General features: G+C 58.7%; 1 protein-coding gene across 1 annotated transcript in view; it reads right to left on the bottom strand.

Annotated features, from left to right (window-relative positions):
* Window positions 1-22231, bottom strand: part of PRKCB (protein kinase C beta) — a 90652-nt gene that overhangs the window by 51644 nt on the left and 16777 nt on the right. Inside the window, exon 3 of the mRNA XM_041490300.1 lies at window positions 1406-1488. Coding sequence (XP_041346234.1) covers window positions 1406-1488 — 83 coding nt within the window. The remainder of the gene's footprint in view (window positions 1-1405; window positions 1489-22231) is intronic.

Here is a 22231-nt window from a genome sequence, read left to right as displayed (position 1 = left end):
AGTGCCCCATGGTGAGTGCCACACGGTGCCACAGTGCCCCATGGTGTCAGTGCCACATGGTGTCAGTGCCACATGGTGTCAGTGCCACACGGTGCCACAGTGGCACACGCTGTCAGTGCCACACGGTGCCATAGTGCCACACGCTGTCAGTGCCACACGGTGCCACAGTGCCCCATGGTGTCAGTGCCACATGGTGTCAGTGCCACACGGTGCCACAGTGGCACACGGTGTCAGTGCCACACGGTGCCACGGTGGCATACAGCACAGACCCCTGCCCCTGGCACAGACACCTGCCCCTGGCACAGACCCCTGCTCCTGGCACAGACCCCTGTTCATGGCACAGACCCCTGCTCCCAGCACAGACCCTGGCAGTGCCATGGGAGGGAGCAGGGCTGCTCCCGGGATCCCAGCCCATCCTCAGCCTCACTCCCTGGCTCCAGGCAGGCAGCAGCTCCTGCCCCACCTCCACCGGCAGTCCCTGCTGGTCCCTGGCACAGGAAGCCCTCGGGGGCTGCTGTCCCCTGGGTGACAGCAGTGCCACCCTGCCAGCTCCCCCTGGGAGGGCCGTGGCTGCCCAGGAGGCTGGGCAGACAGCAGGGCTGGGGAGGGGGAACAGGCACCAGAAGAACCCTCACCAAGTGCTGCTGCCCCCCGAGAAGCTGGCCCCCAGCCCTGCGTGCCCTGGCACAGCCCCGTTTTGGGACACCAGGCGTGCTCAGCCTCCTCCTCCCGCAGCCTGCCGCGCCGCCTGCTCCCACCGCTGCTATTTTTAAGGGTGAGAGCTGTGGTGCTCCGTCGTTTCCCCAATTTGAGCTCCTCTCCCCCAGCAGTTCCCCAAATTAGCCAGTTTCCACGGAAAAAGCCAGAACCTGCCAGACAGACCTGAGTGGTGCTGGCAGAGCCGGGCTCCCCAGCTCCCTGCCCCGAGCCAGGGGATCCATGGGGAAGAAATCCTCGGGGAAACGAGCTGGGGACTCGGCTAGCAGGGGCTGGGGGGCTCTTCTGACAGCAGGGACAGAAGGGCATCGGGGCAGGGCTGCAGGCTCAGCCCAAAGGGAAATCTCTGCTCCCCGTGTGTTCCCTCTGCTCTGCTGAGCACAAGTTACTGGGTCAATGGTTTGGGTGTTTTAAGTATCCCAGAAACCCGAGCGAGTCCCCACAACTACAGAATCCCAGTCCCTGAAGGGATTTAAAAGCCACGTGGATGTGGCACGTGGGGATGTGGGGTGGTGGTGACCTCGGAAGTGCTGGGGAATGGTTGGGCTTGATGGTTCCTGGGGGCTTTTCTGACCTACACCATCCCATAAACCGTGACACAGCGAGCCTGGGGTGCCCTGAGCCCCGGGAGCGGAGCAGCATCCCCTGCAGTGCTGTGCAGCCCAGCCAGCCCAGCCCCTGTACTTACATCCGAGGCAGGGCCCTTGTCAGCACCGGGGCAGGAGAAGGTGACGAACTCATGGCACCTCTTGTGCACCACGAAGCAGCAAACTGCAGAGAGAACACAGGGACAGGGTCAGGGTCACGAGAGCCAAGGGGCAGCACAACAAGCCACGGGCACGTGGATTCCTGAGCAGAGCCAGCAGGGTTTTTAAGCAAAGCCGTGACAGGTTTCTAACCCTGATGGAATATCCCCAGCCAGAGCAGGTGTTTTGGTAAAACTCAGCGGAACAAAGTGTTGAGCGAACGTCAGAGGAGGGCTGGGAACAATTCTGTTCCTCTGAGCTCATTGTCACTCGTGGCACACGCTCTGAGGTCACTGCTGGGAATAAAAAGAGGGAGAATCTGGCGTTCGTGGTATCTGAGCTGAAAAGTGCATGTGGCCAAAAATGGAAGATTGTACCCAAGGGAACAGGTGGGCAATTTTCCTCCCACAGCTCTGCTTTTCTCCAGCATCTCCCCAGCCTCCGTTTGCCAGACCAGCAGACACGCACGTCTTCCTCCCCTCACACACGTCAGTGCCAGCCTTGCCCTTCTGGGAGGCACAGGGAAGCCAATCCCACTGCCACTGCCCAGGCTTCCAGGCAGCAGCACCCAGAGCTGAACCCCCATCCCCACCAAAGCCTCGCAGCACGTGCCTGCCTGAAGTCGCCAGCGCTGTTTCTGCACTTTGTGCAGCCAAAGCTCTGCATTTCAAGGCTGGTTTTTTTCCCCCAAATGCCAAATAAGCGCCTTGCCTTCAGTGACAGACCCCAAAGAATCATTTGTCACTGGAGGTAACTTCAGCTGGTGGCCCAGACCCCCCTCCAAGGATGCCAGCCCCTCTGACCCTGCAGCTGGAGGTGGCAGCACTGCTGGGCTCCCCAGGCTGGGGAGCACAGGCAGCACCTCGCAGCCGTGTCACCTCTGTCCCCTCCTGGCTGCAGGGCTGGCCTGGCCACCTGCACATCCAGCCCCAGGGGTGCTCAGCCTGCCCTTGATGGGAGCTCAGCTCCAGGAGCCCAGCAAGCAGCCCTGTGCCTCTCTGCTCTGCCCCAGGGCTCTCCCATCCAACACATCCTTCCCCAAGAGCTGCAGTCACACTGAATGAAAGCCTCTGCAAGAGGAGGAGCAGGGACTGAGGTTTGGAACAGAGCACAGAACCAAACTGAGCTGTGCAAGAGCGGAGCAGGTTCCAGGTGCAGGAACATGGGATTTTTCCTAAGGAACAAGGAAAAGGCAAGTGACATCAGCCATGAACCTCACAATCCCCTCTTTGTGCCCTGCCACATCCAGCTGTAAATTCATTTTCCTTTTCACATTTTCCATTGTGAACAAAAACAAACCCAGAAGGTTTTAGAGGCAGAACAGCTGCCAAGAGCTCTCTCCTCGCAGGACCTCTCACTTGCTTTTCTGAGTCAAACAAACAAACATTTTCTTGAAAGCATTGCTCACCATTTCTGTCATTTGTATATGGAGACAGAAGCATCTGGGAGGCAGGAAGGAAGAAATTAGAACTCTATTAGCAGGGATTTCTCCTGAAGTGTGTGTACAAACTCCGTGACACCCCGAGCACGGGCGCTGCTGCCAGAGGCTGGGAGCTTCCCAGGGGAGCTGGGACCATTCCAGCTCTGCAGGGGAATCCAGAGCCCACCAGGCTGAACGTGCCATGGAACGGTTTGGGTGGAAGGGACCTTAAAGGCCATCCCTGGCAGGACAGGGCTGGGAGCAGCCTGGGACAGTGGGAGGTGTCCCTGCCATGGCAGGGTGGCACTGGGTGGGCTCTGAGGTCCCTTCCCACCCAAAGCACTCCAAGGTTCTGTGATTCTAATCCGTGCAAGGATAATCCAGGGGCAGGTGGGCAGGCAGAACACCTCCCTTGCAAGGCCAAGCAGAGCTCTGTGCCCCAGCGCAGGGGGGCTTTGCTCCCTCTGCCTCCAAGGGTCCACTGGAACACTTCCCCGTGCTCAGCTGAGTGCTCCATCCGTGCACAAGGAAAACAGGGCCAACAGGGTCAATCAGGAGCAGGATCCCGTGCCAGCTGTCCTGTCTCAGCTCCTAAACGTGACCTGCCCAGTGGATGTGAGGAGGCTGCAGAGATCTTCCCCTCCTGCTGTCATCACTCCTCAGCAGTTTCAGCCCATGTCTCTGTCAGTTTAGAAGCCCCAGCACGAGCAGCAGCTTTCCCAGGTTGCTAATTAGACAGTTAATTTGTAAATCTCATTATTTGGGTAATAAAGTTATCAAATCCCACTGGTTGGCTACAAACATCCCAAGCCATTTGTACACAACAAGAAGGAAAGATTAACCTTTCCCATTCCTTACTGCATAATGCAGGAGGGTTTCCTGGCCCTAAGCTCTCCTTCAGGGCCAGCTCCACTGCAGGGGTCTGGGGAGACCTGTCCTGGGAGAAGGGAAGGACACAAACCCCTCGGAAGGCAGGAGGCAGAGCCCTGAGCCCAGCAGCTCTCCACAGCCTCAGGAGATTTGCTGGAATGCTCATTTTTCACAGCAGCCCCAGCACAGTGTCTCAGACCTGAAAAGATTTGCACCAAAAGATCAGGGCAGGATCCTCTATTCCCTGGGATCCTGACACGGCCCTGGGAAGAAAGATCCCCTGGAAGGTTGGGTTTGAGAGCTAAGAAACCACAACAGCAGCAGGGCACTCTCAAACCCTAGGAAATGTCTTACTGGGGAGGATGAAAAGAGAGAAAATGCTAGAAAATGCAAACATGGTATTGCTTAAATATATATATATACACACACACACACACACACACACACAGAGAGAAAGGTGTCTTGGCTTAAAGCACTGCTCAAAAACCCTCCAGAAAACCATGAAGCAGCTTCCCTGCTGATTCCCTGCTGATTCCAGGAGCTGCCAATCACAGGAACCACATGGAGACGTGTTCCAGGCGTTTGGAGGCTGCAGAGCACACGTGTGGCTGCAGCTCCAGCAGGGCAGGGCTGTCCCTGGGAAGGGAGCACAGAGCATCCCCGGCTGCAGCTGCCCAGGCTGCAGAGCTGCTGCAGCCTCGGAGCCGTGCTGCAAATTCCTGCAGCTGTGGGAGCAGCACTGCAGCCAGGCTGCACAGGCTCCTTGCTCCTGCAGCATGCAGGTAAAACCAGATGTGACATGCCATCCCCAGTCCCTTTCTGGAAACAAGGGAGATGGGGGAGTGAGTCCCTTCAGTCTACAGGACAGAAATCAGTGCACAGGGTAATATGAGCTCCATTTGTTTACATCTGCCTCACCAGTATTTGAGCATGAGGATTGCCCTCTTCTTCAAGAAAATTCAGAAGTATTTGGAAAAGAACTCTGCCTGCTCTTACCACCACTGCTGGGAGAAGCCTGTAGGCAGACAGAACACATTACCCATCTGTAAACCTCCTCTCCTGTTTGCACCGTGGAGCTCAGGAGCGTTCCTACCACCCCTCACCTCACACTCGGGGGCTTTGCCCAAGGATGCCCAAGGATTTTCTCTCAGAACACAAAATCCCTCCTAGGCCGGGCTTTCTGCCCAGAAAAAGCCCTACAAGCCCTTTGTCTGAGCTCCAAGCTCCTCACACAGGCACCAGGCTGCCCTGGGACCAGCCCAGCACATTGCCAGGAAGGGAAAGGCCAGGAAAGGCTCAAGGCAGTGCTTCACTGCAAACTCCTGAGGCTGCTGAGCCCAGCCTGAAGAGCACAAACCCGTGGCACCCCTGGCACAGGGAGGAGCAGGGGTGACAAACGCCCCCGTGCCCTGCTCGCTCCCAGCTGGCACAGGAGATGGGATTGGAACATCTCCCACACGGAACTTCCCCAGCTTTGGGAGGGCACCCAGCCCTGCCAAACTGCTCCCTGCAGGAGTGAGCCCTGCCTGCAGCCCACGAGAGCCCTGCCTGCCACCCCAGCTCCATTTGGTGCTCTAATTTCACTGCGTGAACTCCTTGTCCCAGTGTTCTAGAGAAGGAATCATCAATTTTCCCGAGTCCTTTGCAGAATGAATAATTCAGGGACGTCATCTCTGATGGCTCCTGAGCCCAGCCCTTCCCAGAACACACATTCCCACCAAAGGGAAGCCTTTGTTCCTCTGTCAGGCCAGGGAGAGGTCTGGAAGCACGGGGAACAGCCTTGGATGCAGCGTGTCAAGTAAGGGAGACAGATGGAGAGTTAACAGAGACAGAAGAAGGTTCAGGCAGGATTCATCTCAAAACCAAAGCCAGGGAGGGGTTCAAGCATCCCCAGGGAGCTGACGGAGCTGAGCTTTGGCAGATGGCTCCAATATCAGGGAAGCTCAAAGATTATTTCAGGCATGTCTCAGTGTGTGGCTGCTCCCTTCCAACCTGTGGATATTCTCATTTGGATAAGGTCTCCACTTCCCGAGGAACAACAGCTTTAGGAAACAGCTTGGAATTCAGATTAGCAAAACTGAAGGAAACAAAATAACACCTAAAAAAAGAGAGAAAAAGACTTTTTAAGGGAGCTTTGTGCTGCTCCACCTACGCTGGGCAAACCCCGGGGTCAGAGGCAGCAGCCCGGCCCCGGTGAGGGACCAAAATGTGCCCCAGGCAGAGCTGCCCACGACTTTCCTTTCCACGCTAAAAAATCACACTCACGACATCAAACAGAGGCACTGAAGCATGGTAATCATAAAATAAGGGGAAAGAAGGGCTCCAGGAGGGGAAGTCCTGAATTTCTGACAGCGCTTTACAGCTTTTAATCACCCAGCGCACACAGAGAGAGGAGCTGAGCTGAAATTTGTGCTCCTTGGATTTAATCCCCAGCTTTGCTTAAAAGCTTTCTGGGGTTCTTACAGCACAGCAATCGTCAGCCCCTCAGACCTCAGCTGCTTTCCCACTGCCAGCTCCAGGGAGGCAGAGCAAAACCAGCCGTGATCCACAGGGGCTTCTGGGCAGCACCAGGAACAGCTCCAGGGGAGGGGTGACATGGGGCAGGTGACATGGGGCAGGTGACAGGGGGGAGGTGACATGGGGGAGGTGACATGGGGCAGGTGACATGGGGGAGGTGACATGGGGCAGGTGACATGGGGCAGGGTGACATGGGGCAGGTGACATGGGGCAGGGTGACATGGTGACATGGGGCATGGTGACATGGAGCAGGTGACATGGTGACATGGGGCAGGGTGATGGGGGAGGTGACATGGGGCAGGGTGACATGGTGACATGGGGCAGGGTGACATGGTGACACGGGGCGGGGTGACATGGGGCAGGGGGACATGGGGCAGGGTGACATGGTGACACGGGGCAGGGTGACATGGAGCAGGTGACATGGTGACATGGGGCAGGGTGACACGGGGCAGGGTGACATGAGGCAGGTGACACGGGGCAGGGTGACATGGGGCAGGTGACACGGGGCAGGGTGACATGACCCGTGTGCTGGGTGCTCCTGGGCTGGGGGACAAAGGCAGGGACACCAGGGGCCCAGGGGTGTCACCACCAACGCCAAGCTGCAGCAGAGCTGGGTACAAGTGGCACCTGCAGCTTTTGGGTAAGCCCTGGCCAGCACAGCTCCTGTGTCCCCAGGGTCCCCAGTGCCCCACAGCAGCCCAGCAGCCGGGCAGGAGGGGCAGGGGCGCTGCTCTGCCTGCGCTTCTCAAAGGGACACCTTTAAGAGCCCTCCTCTTTCCATTGAGAGGGGCTGAGTATTTTGGGCCCAGCCACGTGCTTTCAGAAGGACTTCATGAACAAAACACCCCGAGCCGCCCGCGGTTTTCCATGAAATACCACAATGAACTGACAACATCCTCTGCATGACAATGAGCGCGCTGGAGCCGGGCGGGATGAGGAGCATCAATCATCGCCGGCAGCGAAGGGGAGTGCGTGGGGACGGGATGGTGACAGCAGCGGAGCTTGGAGCAGGGACAGATCTTCATTCTGCAGCGCCCAGAGCCCCTGCGGGCCCCGGGACAGGGCTGCCCCGGCTCTCGTGGCTCGTGCTGGCACAGAACCTGTGCCACGCTGGGATGTGGCAGAGGCTGAGCTCCTCCACCCAGGGCATGGCACAAGTCCAGCTCCTGCCTCTTCTCTAGATTGTTTGGGTCAAAAAAGCTGCTTGGGCAGCAGAGCATCCCAACATGCAGAGACACCCTGGGGAACAGCTCTTCCCCTGCCCTGCAGGTGCATGGCCCAGTCCCACCTCAAAAGAAGCCATGGAGAGACCACCAGCAGCTCCTGGAGAGCCCTCAGAGGGGCTCTCTGCAGCGTGGGGCATGCAGACACCACGCTGCCCCCTCCCCAAAGCCCAGCACAGAGCCAGGCTGCAGGGAAGCTCCAGGCCAGGAGAAGGCTCTGCTTCGCTGCAGGCACCTTTGTCCCTGCCGGGAGCCACGCTCGGGACAGGGCAGCTCCAGCCCCAGCTCCAGCCCCAGCCCCAGCTCCAGCCCCAGCTCCAGCCCCAGCTCCAGCCCCAGTTCCAGCTCCATCTCCAGCTCCAGCCCCAGCCCCAGCCCCAGCTCCAGCCCCATCTCCTTCTCCAGCATCAGCCCCATCTCCATCTCCAGCCCCAGCCCCATCCCCAGCCCCAGCTCCCACCCCGACGGGAGCCCTGCAGGAACGGAGGGGAAGGAGCTTTCCCAGCCCTTCATCACAGCCAGGTGACACTGCAGCAGCACTGTCAGCGAGTTTTTCCAGTCAGAATTTGGTTCTTTCCATGCTGACAATCCCTCCTGACTCGTTCCTTAGAAGCCGGGATGACGAGCCCTGTGACCCGAGGAGGGTGGCACGGAGAGAGGGACACGCTGGGCCGGAGGGGACAGCCCCACACCTGGGCCAGCGTGGCCAAGGCAGGCAGGGACCTCCAGCCCCAGCTCCAGCCCCAGCTCCATCTCCATCTCCATCTCCATCTCCAGCTCCAGCTCCATCTCCATCTCCAGCTCCAGCCCCAGCCCCATCCCCAGCCCCAGCTCCCACCCCGACGGGAGCCCTGCAGGAACGGAGGGGAAGGAGCTTTCCCAGCCCTTCATCACAGCCAGGTGACACTGCAGCAGCACTGTCAGCGAGTTTTTCCAGTCAGAATTTGGTTCTTTCCATGCTGACAATCCCTCCTGACTCGTTCCTTAGAAGCCGGGATGACGAGCCCTGTGACCCGAGGAGGGTGGCACGGAGAGAGGGACACGCTGGGCCGGAGGGGACAGCCCCACACCTGGGCCAGCGTGGCCAAGGCAGGCAGGGACACTGCTGATGGGGGGCACAGCCAGGGGCTGGCCAGGGAGAAGCTCCTGAGATGCTCCTGAGGATTGATGGACAGACTCGGTTTGTACCTCAGACAAACAGGAACACCCTGCGGCCCCTCTGAGCCCAGAGCTGACCCCAAGGGGCTGGGGTCTGCTCCCTGGGGACATTCCTGAGGACATTCCTGGTGCCTGCAGCCAGCTCCACTCACCAACACCCACACACCAGCCTGGGACCAGCCCCAGCCCACAACGACACCCTCAGCTCCTCCAGCAGCCAGAGATGAAAAATAAGCACTCTGTGATTAATCAAAGCCCCGAGGGAGCAGATTAAACTGGCTTGGCAATTAGTTCTGGGTTTCTTAGGAAGGCGCTGGAAGCCAGTGGAAAGCTGCTGCAGTCCCTGAGGATGAGCACCAAGTCCTCCTAAAACCCTGCACCAGTTACACAACTGTGGCGATGTGTTAAATTACAGATGGTCTCAATTAAAAGTGCGGAGATGGAAAGGAGGCTCGGGGAAAAAAAAAAAAAAACCAAACTCCACACAAGAAGAAAGAGAAGATCATTAAAAACTTGGCAGCCTACTTTGACTCTGGTGACCTGGTAATTTAATATTGTAATTGAAACTCCGGGTCAGACTCTTGAGAGGAGGGAGAAATATGGAAAGGTATCCCGGCAGGAGCAGTGCTGCCCAGGGGAGAGGTCAGGCATGAGGAGAGGGCAGTCCCAGCACAGATAACCCCCAGCAGCCCAGCCTGCTCGCCTGCTTTGAAGCCATTCCTTTGTGTCACAGCGCATTAATCCTGCTCAAGGCAGATAAAAACCCAGTCCCCAAAGTGCTAATAATGCAACTCAGTTAAAGCTGGATATTGTAGCTTATCTCCAAGACAGAGAGGGGAACTTCACTCCCATCTTCTTCCTTGCATCCCTCACCATCCCCCTTAGTTTTGGATATTCTGAGCGCTGTGTTGTTTCCACAAGCAGAGCCCAAGTGGCACTGCCAGGGGCACTGCTGCACCCCCAAACAGGCCAGGCTGGTGACATCTTTCAGCATCAAAGGGCCCCAGTGCCAGCTGTGCCTGCAGCTGGTGCCCACCCAGTTGTCCCAGCACTGGCACCACTGCCAGAGTGAAGAGCCTCGGAGGTGGCTCCAGCCTGGGACAGGGACACCCCGCAAGGTGGGGGGACTGGGGAGCCCTTCCAAAGGGGCTCTGACAGGCCCTCACCTTCCCTCCAGAGGTGTGACCAGTGAGACAAGAGCTGGGGTCCAACACAGCGCCCCAAATGCAACAATTTCAGCTCTTTGAACAAAACGCCCTCAGGAGCAGACCACGGAGCCAGAGTTGCTGCACGGCAAGGGCTGGGAGGCATTTACACACTGCTAAAGAGCACGGGCTGTAATCCTGCTCCCCTCTGCATTTCTAAAAAAACCCACTACACTGCATGGTCCCTTTGCTTTCCAGGAAGTGCAGAAAACAAAAATAATCATGAATACAACAGAAACATATTTTTTTGTGTCCGATATGAAGAGTAATGACTTCCCTGCTGCTGCCTCAGGCTTATTTTCAGCTGGCAGCATCTTAGGGGGGTTTGTTCTCCACGCACCAAGCAATGTTTGAAGGGTTTCTTGAACACCCAGGAACGTGAACAGCTCGATCTAAGCACAAGCGAAAGCATCAATTAGCCAGGGCCCTGCCAAGGTGAAGCTGCCTTCAGAGGATTTTCATTTGGTGTTGCAGTTGTGCTGCTGTGCACAGCCCTGGCTTTCCACCACCAAGCACTGACCGTGTCCCCTCTGCCACCAGCACAGCACCTCCCTGGTGACCAGCACAGGAACCCCTGGCATGAACTCGGCCCAGAGGGTTCCAAAAGATCCCTCCCAGTCCAAACGTGCCGTGGCAGCACTTTGGGCACGGGCACAAGCAGCTCGTGCCACAGCACGCCACTGAGCCAGGGGCCCTCAGACCAGCTGCAGAAGCTTTTCTGTCCCTCTCTGGCCTCTCGCTCCTGCTGCTGGGTGTGCCATGGCATCCCCTCCCTGCTGCTGCCTGGCACAGCCTCAGCACCACGGCTCTGGCACAGGCTTGGCACGGGATTGTCCCTGTAAGAGCAGCGTGTCCCCAGAGCTCTGCAGCTCAGGGGGGTTCTGGGGGGCCACGGGGGCTGGAGACTGCACCCCAGCACCCCCAGCACCCCCAGCTCTGCTCAGCAGCCCCGGCAGCGTTATCACAGCAGCTCCATCTGCTCGGGCAGTGCTGACTCACAGCCCCACGCTCTGCACCCTCCCACAGCACCCAGCAGCCCCCCGTGAGCCACAGACTCACAGGAGCTGCTCCAGGGGCATTGAGGCTGCTTTAAAACAGAGCAGAAATAAAACCAAGCGTTATTTGGTCTCTGTCTGTGCTGTAAAGAGCTCCCTGCTGCCACAGAGGGAGGATCAAACACCCCAGGCTGCCACAGGCAGGGGAGGGATGTTCTCCACCAGCAGCTCTCACCAAAGAGCCTCCCCAAAAAGCCACCAGCAGAGGGTCTCCAAAGAAACACCCATCAGGAAGCACCAGGGGCCAGGCAGTGCCCAGGGAAGGAGCAGCAGCCCAGGGCAAAGGGATGGAGCGCTGGAGAGCCCCCTCCCACAGCAGCCCCTCTGTGGGGCAGCCCGGGGTGGGCACAGGGTCAGGGAATCAGCAAACACAACAGCAGAGCCACGGCCAGGGGCCCCAGCAGCAGTCCAGGCCTGTCACACACACCCAGAGGGTGTCTGTCTGTCTGTCTGTGTGTCACCAGGGTTTGTCCCAAGCACACACCAGGTCTGTGGCCAAGCAAGGCACAGAGCTTGGCTGCCCCAGCCCTGCCCAGCCTGAGCACCCCTGACCCCACGGAGAGCAGGGGCACAGACAGCTGGGGAATTGTTCAGGGGATGCCCCCGAGAAAGTATCATTCCCATTTTCCAAATCTGTTCACAACAGCAGCCAGGTCAGTCACAGATTTTTGCCAGGATCCAGCCCCTGGGCACATCCCAGGATCCCTGAGCAGCATCCCTGCTGCCTTTCCTGCACCCCGGGGTCCCTCAGCCAGCCCAGGGCCCCTCTGCCAGTGCCATCCCAGTGCCACCACCCCCAGGGCACCGTGTGGAGCAGAGGTGGACAGGCTCCAGCTGCCTGAGGCAGCCAACAGCTCTGGCTTTAGGTGACAGCCTGACGTCAAGCGGGAAGGACACGCCGTGGCTGAGGCTCCCAGGGAACACCAGAGCAGCAGCGTTCTCTGCCAAAGGCTCCCGAGCTGCAGCCCAACACAGACCAGGCCAGGGGACAGGCCAGCAGCCCTGGCACTGTTTTCAGGAAAAAATTGGTATTTTGGAAACACTTTCCCTGTGCCAGGTGCTCTGTTAACCCCATCACCCAGGGCTGACCATCCAGCACTTGTGCCAAAGTGTCAGGGAAAAGGAGAGAGGAGGAGACCCCGGGTATTGCCAGGCACCTTCAAGACCCCCTCCCCAGCCAGCCTCCAACCAGCTGCTCTTCCCTCGGGTGAAATCTTCCCAGAAGCACCACACTGGAAAATATTCCACACACTCGCCCAACTTCCCACAGAAATGGGAAACGAGACCATCCCAAGCCTTGCTGCAGCCTCTCCCCCCCTGCTCCTTCCTCTCCCTCCTGCAGCACTCCAGTCCCAGTTTGTGTTGTGAAGAAACTCCCACGGGATTTGTCCTGGGACAGCCGATCCCTCGGAAAGCCTCGGAGCGCTGCCTCCCACCACGAGACAAGGCGAGGAGAGCAGGCAAAAACACAGCACAGAAAAATCTCAATGATCTGGAAAACTTCCAGGCATGGAAAAAAAAACATTTGTCAAGCACAGGCCTTTTCACACGAGAACAAAAAGCAGAGCTGGGGAGCCAGGGCAGGGCCAAAGCCCAGGGAGAGGATGGATGGATGGATGGATGGATGATGGATGGATGGATGATGGATGGATGATGGATGGATGGATGATGGATGGATGGATGGATGGATGATGGATGGATGATGGATGGATGATGGATGGATGGATGATGGATGATGGATGGATGGATGGATGGATGGATGGATGATGGATGGATGATGGATGGATGGATGGATGGATGGATGGATGATGGACGGATGGATGGATGAGGGATGGATGGATGGATGAAGGATGGATGGATGGATGATGGACGGATGGATGGAGGGACAGATGGATGCCCACAGGGATCCTGGTGACAGCCAGGCTGAGCTCAGGGCAGCAGGGGCTCTCAGGGGGACACACCAGCACCCTGCAGCCCCCCAGACCAGTCTCAGCCCCCCAGGACACTGCTCTGCCCAGTTCTGCACACACCAGGCACGGACAGAGCAGGGCACAGAGCTGCAATTCCCCCCAGTTGAGTTCCAGCGAGAACCCGGCCCCTCCCTGCGGTCAGAGCTCCCCAAAACACAGCCCTGCAGAGGGGCAGGGTGATGGAGCACTCCAGTCACGGCTGGGGCACCCATAAGCTGCCTTCCAGCTGCTTTCAGCCCTGCTCAGCCCCAAGCTCTTGGGAGGGAGGGAGGGAAGGAGGGAGCTGCCAAGATAAGAAACGCTGCCACTTCCTGTGCAGGAAACAGCAGCTGCAGGGAGGGGAGGGCTGCAGCAGGGCAGCCCCAGCACAGCACAGCAAGCCTTGGGCCAGCCTGAGGATGCTCATTCCCGACTCCTGCTGAGGGTTTGGCTTTCCCTGGCTTGGCTGGTGCCCGTCCTACCGGTGAGGCAGACCCTGGCCAAGCTAAGGGGCTGGCACAGGGCTCACCCCGACTGCCAGCCCAGCCTGGCTGCACCTGGGGGGCTTTGGCACCTGGCAGGGCACGGAGAAGGGAGGCGAGGAGGGAGGATGCTTGCTGCTCTCCTGGGCCCCAGCCAGGAGAGGAATGCTCACTCCCCAGGAGAGGTTTGCCAGCAGCAGCAGGAGCAGCAGAACCCCTTAACACTGACCCTGGCCGCTGCAGCCCCTCGGCTGCAGGAAGGGGAGGGCATTTCACGGCTCTGCTTGGCTCTCCTGCCTGGAAAACGGGCCCTTACCTCCTGCCAGGCTGCAGCACCGGGAGCTGCTGCACAGCAACATCTCTGCCTCGAAGACATTCAAAGGGCTGCAGCTGGCACCATGCTCGTGTACTTGGCACCGTGTTTGATGCTCCACGGATAAGATATTAAAAGAACATTTCCAACATGCAGATTTACTGTGTCTGCTCCCCCCCTGCTCCAGCCAGAGCTGTTTAGAGCAGGGTTTTATTGATGCTGCCAGACAGGCAGCGCAGAGCTGGAGGAGTCACCTTGCTACGGGAGGAGTGGGCAGCTCTGTCCCAGGGATCTGTCTGTCCCTGTCCCCAGCTGTCCCCAGGGATGCAGCAGTGCGTGGGACGAGCTCAGGAACCTGCTCAAGGTGATGGCCATGGAGAGCTGGGACACAGGAGCACCAGCCCTCGGCCAAGGTCAGCAGGGAAGGTGAAATCAGACACTACCTGCAGGATCACATTAAGGGGAGTGTTTTAAAACACATTGCTGGGGAGGAGGAAATCAAACCTGCTCCATGTTTTACCTTATTTTAAAAGAAATTATCGTTTAGGTGAATTTTGTTGTAACAAAGTGGCTGAAGCCTTTGCCTTCTGCTGTCCTAAAAAACTCCACCAACCCAGGGACTGAGTTTGCTGTTCGTGGGGAGCAGTCCTGTGCAATTCCACAGCACTGGGCTCAATGAGAACGTTATCTGGGCTGGCAGCTCGAGGGGGAGGAGGGCAGGAGAGAGAGAGGAGCTGTTTTATTTTCATGGAGCTCTGCAAAGGGCTTTCCTGGCTCACTGTGCCCGTCCACGTCCCTGCTGGCCAGCAGGACTTTATTAATGCTTACAATGTGCCCTACTTCCTAACGCGGCTCTGTCCCGCTGAAGGGATCCATTTGCATTTTTAATGACATTTGGATAAGCAATTTAGCAGATCCCCAGCTCGCCAGGCTCCAGAACCCTCACCCAAAGCACAGGGACCACAGCCCCAGAGCTCCTGCCAGCCCTGGTGCCACCCAGAGCAGCCCTGGTGTCACTCAGAATGGCCCTGGTGCCAAGAGGGGACATCCCATCCCAATCCTGTGCTGGCCCTGCCCCAGCCATCGTGCCCAGAGGCAGCTTTACATTTACATCCAGTCTGTTTTAATAAAGCAATGAAGGGGAGAGCTCCATACATAAGAGAATAAGTGGGACAGTAAAAATCTGTGAGCTCGCCCGAAATGTCTCCCAGCTGTTCTGCAGCACTTCAGAGGAACAAAATTGGGCAGATTTCAGAAACACTGAGCTGTGCTGAGCTGTGTGTGCCCAGCCATGCCTGCAGCTCCCACCAGCCTCTTGCCCTGTCCCCTGTGCTGAGCAGACGAGCAGAGAGGAGCCTCTCTGCTGAGCCTGAGCTGCCAGCAGAGGCAGGAGGAGAAGGAGCAGAAGCTCCTGGGAACTCCTCGGAAGCAGCCCCCAGCTGTGTGCCCAGCTTTTCCACGCCACCAGTTTGATTTTTGGAATAAAACCCTGATCTTCAGCAGAAGGGTCGCTCATCCTTTACCCGTGACACACGGCAGGGCCGGGCCAACTCAGCAGGGCAGGAAAACCAGCTGCATCCAAAATTCCCCCCCAGCTCCCAGCAATCTTCCCACCCGGAGTTTCCCCTTCCCTTCGAAGGATGGCGGTGCAGCTCCCACGGCAGCACCCCTCACCGCGGTGCCTGGCAGGAGCTGCAGGGCAGGAATGCTGCGGGATGGCCCCAGCCCTGCCCTGCCCAGCAGCTCCTGCAGGAGAAGAGCGCTCCTGGCAACTCAAAGGCTGCCTGCAGCTTCTGGGCTTGCACAAGAGACACGGAGCCAGCATCCCAGCTCCTCCGAGGGATGCTCCCCCTCCAGAGCCGCCCCAAAGCCACTCAAAAGTTCTTGCCAACACAAACTCCTGTCTGTTGGAAGGGTGTGGGGCGAGAAAACCCCTAAGAGAGGGGCCCGCTCCAGCAGATCTCGTTTCGGGCCGGTTCACAGCGCTGTCCCTCACAGCCGGGCCCCAGTGACATGGCCAGGGTCCCCCCAGCTGCTCCTCCTGCCCTTCCCTGGCAGCCGCATCCCCGAGGCAGCCTCAGCCCGGATTGGCAGCTGCTCGGGGGCGGCTTTCCATTTCTGAGCGCACGGCACCCGCTCCTCAGCACATGATCGAGTAATAAATATTTGGAAAGATCTGTTATTTTTACATAAACAGCCACAACACATTGCCGAGGCTGGGGAAAGAGCCGGCTCCTGGCTGCCGAGCGCTGCTCCGGCCGCGGGTCCCCGCTGTCCCCGCTGTCCCCTCCCGGCCAGGGAGCTCCGAGCGCCGCGGGGCTCGCTCCTCCCGGCCCGCAGAGCCTCCCGGGGTCTCACTCGGCATCTCCTCAGCCCCCCTGAAGCCCCACCAGAGTTTTGCAGGAGCGCAGCTCCATCAGCTCTCCCGGCTCCCTTTCCATAAAATCACAGAACGGCTGGAAGGGGTTTCTTGAGGTCACCTTGTCCAAGCCCTCTGCTCCTCCAGGACCACGCCCAGCTGGCTTTTCAGTATCTCCGAGCAGGGAGCCTCACCTTCCCTTCCCCTGCATGTCCTGGCTGCTGCCATGCCCAGCGCCAGCAGCCTGGCAAACCTGCCAAAGGCTCCTGAGCCCCCACGCAGCTCTGAGCTGGAGTCAGCTCGGTCCCTTTGTAAATCACTGCCTGCACCACAGACAGCTTATCCCGACAGTTCTGGAGGCTGGAGCGAAAGGAGGGGAGGCAGGTTCAGCCCAGGACTCCAGCTGGCTTGCCAGCCCTCCTGAGGGATGCTCCTCTCTGCCCTTCGGCCTCTGGGACATCAAACACCCACCAAAAGGTGCCTCCCCAAAAATTCATGTCTTGCACCCTGCCAGGATGCTAACTCACAGCAAACTGCTTCTCAAATAAACTACACTGATACTACATAATCTCCTCCTGGACTGCACCTTCTCCTGCCTCACATCATCCCTCCTCCAGCACGACCTTCCTCCCCTCCCATCCTCACCGGCACCGCTGCTGGGCCAGGCCCAGTGTGCCACCCACAGCTCCCTTCCAGCCCGGGCCATTAATAACAATTACCGCCTGATTCTCTTTCATTATCCCGGTGTTTTGGACGGTAAAGGCTGACCCCAGCATATTCAGCTCGTTAATGCAATTACAGCTCCTTCCGCAGCCCCGGGCAGGGAGCGAGCGAGAGCTGCAGCCCCGGCTGCTGGAGCTGCCCTGTCCCTGTCCCTTCTCTGTGGAGCTGCCCTTTCCCTGTCCCCTCTGCACGAGCTGCCCTGTCCCCTCTCCAGGAGCTGCTGAAGCTGCCCTGTCCCTGTCCCCTCTGCAGGAGCTGCCCTGTCCCTGTCCCCTCTCTGAGAGCTGCCCTGTCCCTGTCCCCTCTCCAGATGCTGCTGGAGCTGCCCTGTCCCTGTCCCTTCTCTGAGAGCTGCCCTGTCCCTGTCCCCTCTGCTGGAGCTGCAGGGACAAGGATGCCAGGGCTGCAGGGCTTTGCCTTTGCTCAGGAGCAGCTCTTGCTGCCGTGCCCAGCTCGCTCTGGGCTCTCACCCCGACCCACAGCCCTGCCAGGATCCCCCCAGAGCCCCCAGCACTGCAGCTGTGGGGAGCTGCAGGCTCACCCCACACCCAGAAACGCCCAGAGGGGTCAGGGGGTGACCAGGCAGGGCTGGCTGCTGCCCCAGCCGTTTTCTCTGTGGGGTGGGTGTTTGCAGAGCCACAGCCTCTCCTCCCTGTCCCCCCAGCTCCTGTCCTGGGGTACGAGGGAAACATTCACATCTCCCTTCAGAGCAGCTCCTTGCTATGAGGCTCTAACACAACACAAACCTTTTTGCTGCTCGTTTCAGCGCTGCAGGTTCCCAAAGGAGCAGGGGTGAGCGCTGGGGCCCTGGGGAGGGCAGGGCAAGGGCTGGAGCTTTGGCCCCAAAAAAGCCCTGCTTCCATCCCCACCCGAACCAGCCACTGCCACTGCGGGGGTTCGGAAAGCAGGAAGGGCTTTCCAGAAGCAAGAGAGGGTGAGCAAGCTCCCAGGAGCAGACACAACTTGCCCTGGTGCTGTTCTGATTCTGCAGTGCCCGTTCAAGAGGGCCAGGCTCACCCAGATGAATTTCAGCTGGGCTAATGTGACTGCAGAGCAATTCCTCTGGAGCTGCTTGCTCCACGTCCGGGGTTTGGCCTACATAAGATCCCATCACTCCTCCAGCAGGCTGCTGACGTCCCTTCAGCGAGGAAGGAACATTCTGGATGGTGTTTGTTAGAAAAACCAACGTAAAGAAATACCAAGAGCGCTGAGCAGCTCCTCCATCCTGCAAATTACAGGCTGGTTAAGGCCTCCCCTTCTGTACCTGCCACTGGTGCACCTGACAAAGACAGCAGCCTCTGCACTGGCAATTTTATAGAAAAATATCCCAAATATAAATTGATGCAATATTAGGAGGCAAAATACTCTCTATGGCAACCTGAAAGGTCTTAATTATCCCCGCAGGTGGCAGAACGAGCAGCCCCACACACAGCGAGCTGGCAGAGTGGGCTTTGAGTGGGCACTGAGGGGAAAATCTCATTCAACCCCTCGAGAGTTCAGGCAGCTCCTTCAGCAGGGAAAGATCCTTGAACTGCCTGCACCACCCCAAAAAACTATTGTGTTTGTGACTTCAAATCCATCTGAGTGTCTTAACTAGCAGGGAGAGGGAATCAAAGGAGGCTTCCAGCTCCAGAACGCCCGTTCCCGTGGCAACAGCAGCCCTGTGCTGGCTGGGAACCGTGGGATGGGGATGGGATGGCACAGCCTACCCCAAACTGGGGCTGGGGCACGTGGGGTGCACAGAAATCACCAAATCCCAGATTGTCTGGGTTGGGAGGGACCTCAGAGCCATGGCAGGGACACCTTCCACTGTCCCAGGGTGTTCCCGGCCCTGCTCAGCCTGGCCTGGGCACTGCCAGGGACCCAGGGGCAGCCACAGCTGCTCTGGCACCCTCCCAGGGAAGGATTCCTTCCCAGTATCTAACCCAAGCCTCCCCTCTCAGTCTGAAGCTGCTCCCCTTGCTCCACCACTGTCTGTCCATGTAGAAGTCTCCCACATCAAGCACATCCTGGGAATTCCAGTGCCCAGACCAGCTGGTTTGTAAAGATGTGCTCTGATGGCTCAGAACAGAAGGGCCAGTGGCAGCTGCAGGGAGGAGAAGGTGTTTAACCACCACTGAAACAGAAATTGCCTCAAGGGAAAAAGCATCCAGGTGGGCACGCACGAATTGGGAGTTACTGCTGTAGGAATATTTCCTTTGGAAATTATCAACTCTCCAGTGAATTCCTGACCAGCTGGTAAGACAGTGCTTAGACATCATTATTTCTACAAATGCAACAACCAGAAAAAAACCCCAAAAAAACCACAACAATCAGTCTTCAGCAGAATCAGCCTGAAGTCAACTTCCAGGAGAAATTTGCTGAGTAATTCTGGAGCAGAAAAAGCTCCTTTTCCATTATCCCCTGTGAGGGTGGGCAGGCCCTGGCACAGGTGCCCAGAGCAGCTGTGGCTGCCCCTGGATCCCTGGCAGTGCCCCAGGCCAGGCTGGATGGAGCTTGGAGCAGTGGAAGGTGCCCTGCATGGCAGGAGATGGAATTGGATGTTCTTTAAGGTCCCTTCCAACCCAACCCGTTCCAGAAGCTGGCAGCTTTCCTCCCCCCAGCACTCCTGCTCCTTGCAATGACTTTCCACACAATTGTGGATGGAATTTCATTCTTTCGTCGAGAAAGACCCGAAGCTTTTGTCATTGGGCACGTGTGACTGCAGAGAGACAGGAACACAGCTCTGCTGAGCTCTGCCCTGGGGAGAGCAGCACCTCAGCATCCCTGCAGCTGCCCCAGGGCACTGAAAGCTGCCCGAGAGGAGCAGCATGAGCACATCCCCGGCTCCCAGAGAGGAGCACACGGGGCAGGGGAGAGCAGCAGGATTCCCAGTGCTGCTGCTTTGGAAGGCACTGACCCGCCCTGCAGGGACATCACAGCGACCAGAGCAGCTCCTCTGCCAGCCCTGGCTCCACCAGCCTGGGAAAGCCCTCTGGGGCACCTGCCAGCCCCGCAGGGCTGCCTGGGCTCACACACTGCCAGGAAATCCCTGAGCCTCCATCTCCCCAAAATCCGGGCGCCCACCCCAAAGCCCGGCCTCGGCGCTGGCGCTCCACACAGCCCAGACCACGCTGAGCAGAGCAGGGGAGCTCCTCCTGCACTCCCCCACGCTTCCCATCAGGAAAAAAAAAACCTCCTACAAATTTTATTATCAGCTTCTAGTAACAAGTCTGGAGCAAGGGATTCTTTAGGCAGAGGCTGGGGATGGAGGGAGGCCTGCTCCCACCGCTTGCCGCGGCTCCGCAGGCCCCTGGGAGCCTCCCAGCAGCTCTCGCCCCCGCTCGGGAGGCTTCAGCACGGCCCTGGCATCCTCCAGCACATCAGGAGGCAGATGGATCATTCCCACGTCAAGGGGAAGATGGACCGAGTCAAAACAGAGCAGGGTTCCTTTGAAAGGAAAGAAAGGGCCCTCTGCGGGGACGGGGACGCTGACAGAAGCAGGCAGCGTCCCCAGGGACGCAGCTCAAGGCAGCTCCGAGCACACAGGTGGGAGAGCAATTAGGAGGAACAGCAAGGAGCTGCTCTCCCCCCACTGCAGCCTTCCCACTCGCACCCCTGCACGCTGCCGCAGAGCTGGGGGACAGCCCCCAAAACTGCCAGCGCAGACCCTGCAGCAGCCCCCCGGGAGGGCTCGGCCCTTTGGGCAGCACGAGGGGTCCTGAGGGGGGCAGGAGGCAGCCGGCTGTGTGTGACCCCAGTGCGGCCACTGCTCCTGCCCCCAAAGCTCTGGGGGCCAGGAGCAGCCGGACCCTGCCCGACAAAACCGCGCTCGGGCCCCGCCAGACACGAAACAAGACGAGCTCAGGCTGAGCAGTGAGAACCTCCCGGGGCCAGAAATAGCTTTGGGGAAGTGATACCACAGACGAGGCTGCGGGGCACACACGGGGACTTCTGGGGGCACAGCTCCTGGCACTGCCCCGCTGCTGCTGCCCCACAGCCCCCGAGCAGCAGCGCTGCAGGAAAAGCTGGAGAAAGCTGAGGACGCTGCTGCTGCACCTCCTGCACCCCAGCCAGGCCCTGCTGGTGCTCTGAGTGCAGCCTGACCTCAGACTTCCTTTGGCTTCCCCCAAAGCCAGGCACCAGCACAGGCTGCCCCACACCCCGGCAGTGCCACCCCCCTTTGGCTGCTGTCCCTCTGTCCCCACACCGAGTCCTCTGTGGAGTTACCTGGAAGCCAGTCAGCACAGCAAGGACGGCGTGAGAATGAAACTAATGAAAATACTCATCCAAGGCTGTGTGCTCCAGCAGAGCCAGGACCCCAGGCAGAGGCAGTGGCACCCGTGGGTGCAGGACACAGCCCCAGGGCCTGGCTGCCACCCCCTGCAGCAGAATGCCAGGGAATGAGTCCCTCCATGGCACAGAGGCCAGGGGCTGTGCTCCTCACCAGGCACAGGGGGGTTTTTGAGGAGCTTTTCCTCAGCCTGAGGACTGCAGAGGTCAGCAGCCCACCGGGGAGCAGCTGCAGCCTCAGCAGCCCACCAAGGGCAGGCTGGACACGCTGGGGACCGCAGGCAGCCAGTGAAACCAGGGACAGAGAGGAGCTGGGACAGCTCCAGAGCACACAGCAGGGGCAGGTCAGGCAAACCTTCCCTGCCCTCATCCTGTACTCATCCTCCCCTTCTCTTCTCCAGGGGTCACAGTGGAATTTCCTGACCGAGACTGAAACACCCCGAGGTCAAACAGGGTTCTGAGCCCTGACATCCCACAGATCCAAAAGCAATGCCTTAACCAGGCCTGAGCAACTCCCAGGGACTGGGCAGGACCTGAACACTTCCCCAGCACTGCCTGCTGGTGCTGGTGGTACGGAAATGCTGCACTGAGAGCTCCTGGGACATCCATGTGCAGGTGACACCCCCAGGGAATGGCCTGGAAAGCTGCAAGAGGAGAGGTGTTGGTGCCAGGGTTCACAGCTGGAACACGGCTGCCTTGGCCCTCCTGCAGCAGCAAATGCAACAGGGAGAGCCCTCCCCACACACACAGAACCCCTGGGGCTGGAAAAGCCTCTGAGCCCACCTCAGACCCCAAACACCCTGCTTGGGAGCGTGGCACAGCAGGAGCGTTTTCACCGCTGGCTTACACGGCTAACAAGCGTTTAGTTAAACCCTCTGTCCTGCTGAGAGCGTGTCCTCCATGCAGCCGAGGTGGAAAATGAGCTTGCAACCGAATCCAGTGGGTGCAGGGGCAGGGAGGGCAGCAGAGCCTGGCTGGGGGCAGGTCCTGGGTGGGCAGCGATGCCCCCGAGAGCAGCCCCACCGTGGTGGGGAGAAGACAGACTTACAGCAATTCTGGACAGATTCTGGCATTAGAGCACAGAGATGCTGAGTGCTTTATCCCCTGCCACCCTCCCAGGTGAGACAGAGCAGATGCGAGCCCCTCTCGTGGGTTTCTGATTTAATATCAGCGTGGAACCAGAGCTGCCTCACACTAACAAACTCTGACAGGAGATAAGTAA

Source organism: Pyrgilauda ruficollis, unplaced genomic scaffold, assembly GCF_017590135.1.
Source record: "Pyrgilauda ruficollis isolate IOZ18807 unplaced genomic scaffold, ASM1759013v1 scaffold122, whole genome shotgun sequence".
Taxonomy (NCBI): Eukaryota; Metazoa; Chordata; class Aves; order Passeriformes; family Passeridae; genus Pyrgilauda; species Pyrgilauda ruficollis.
Note: the sequence above shows the minus strand (reverse complement) of the source record. Positions and strands in the feature narration are given on the sequence as shown.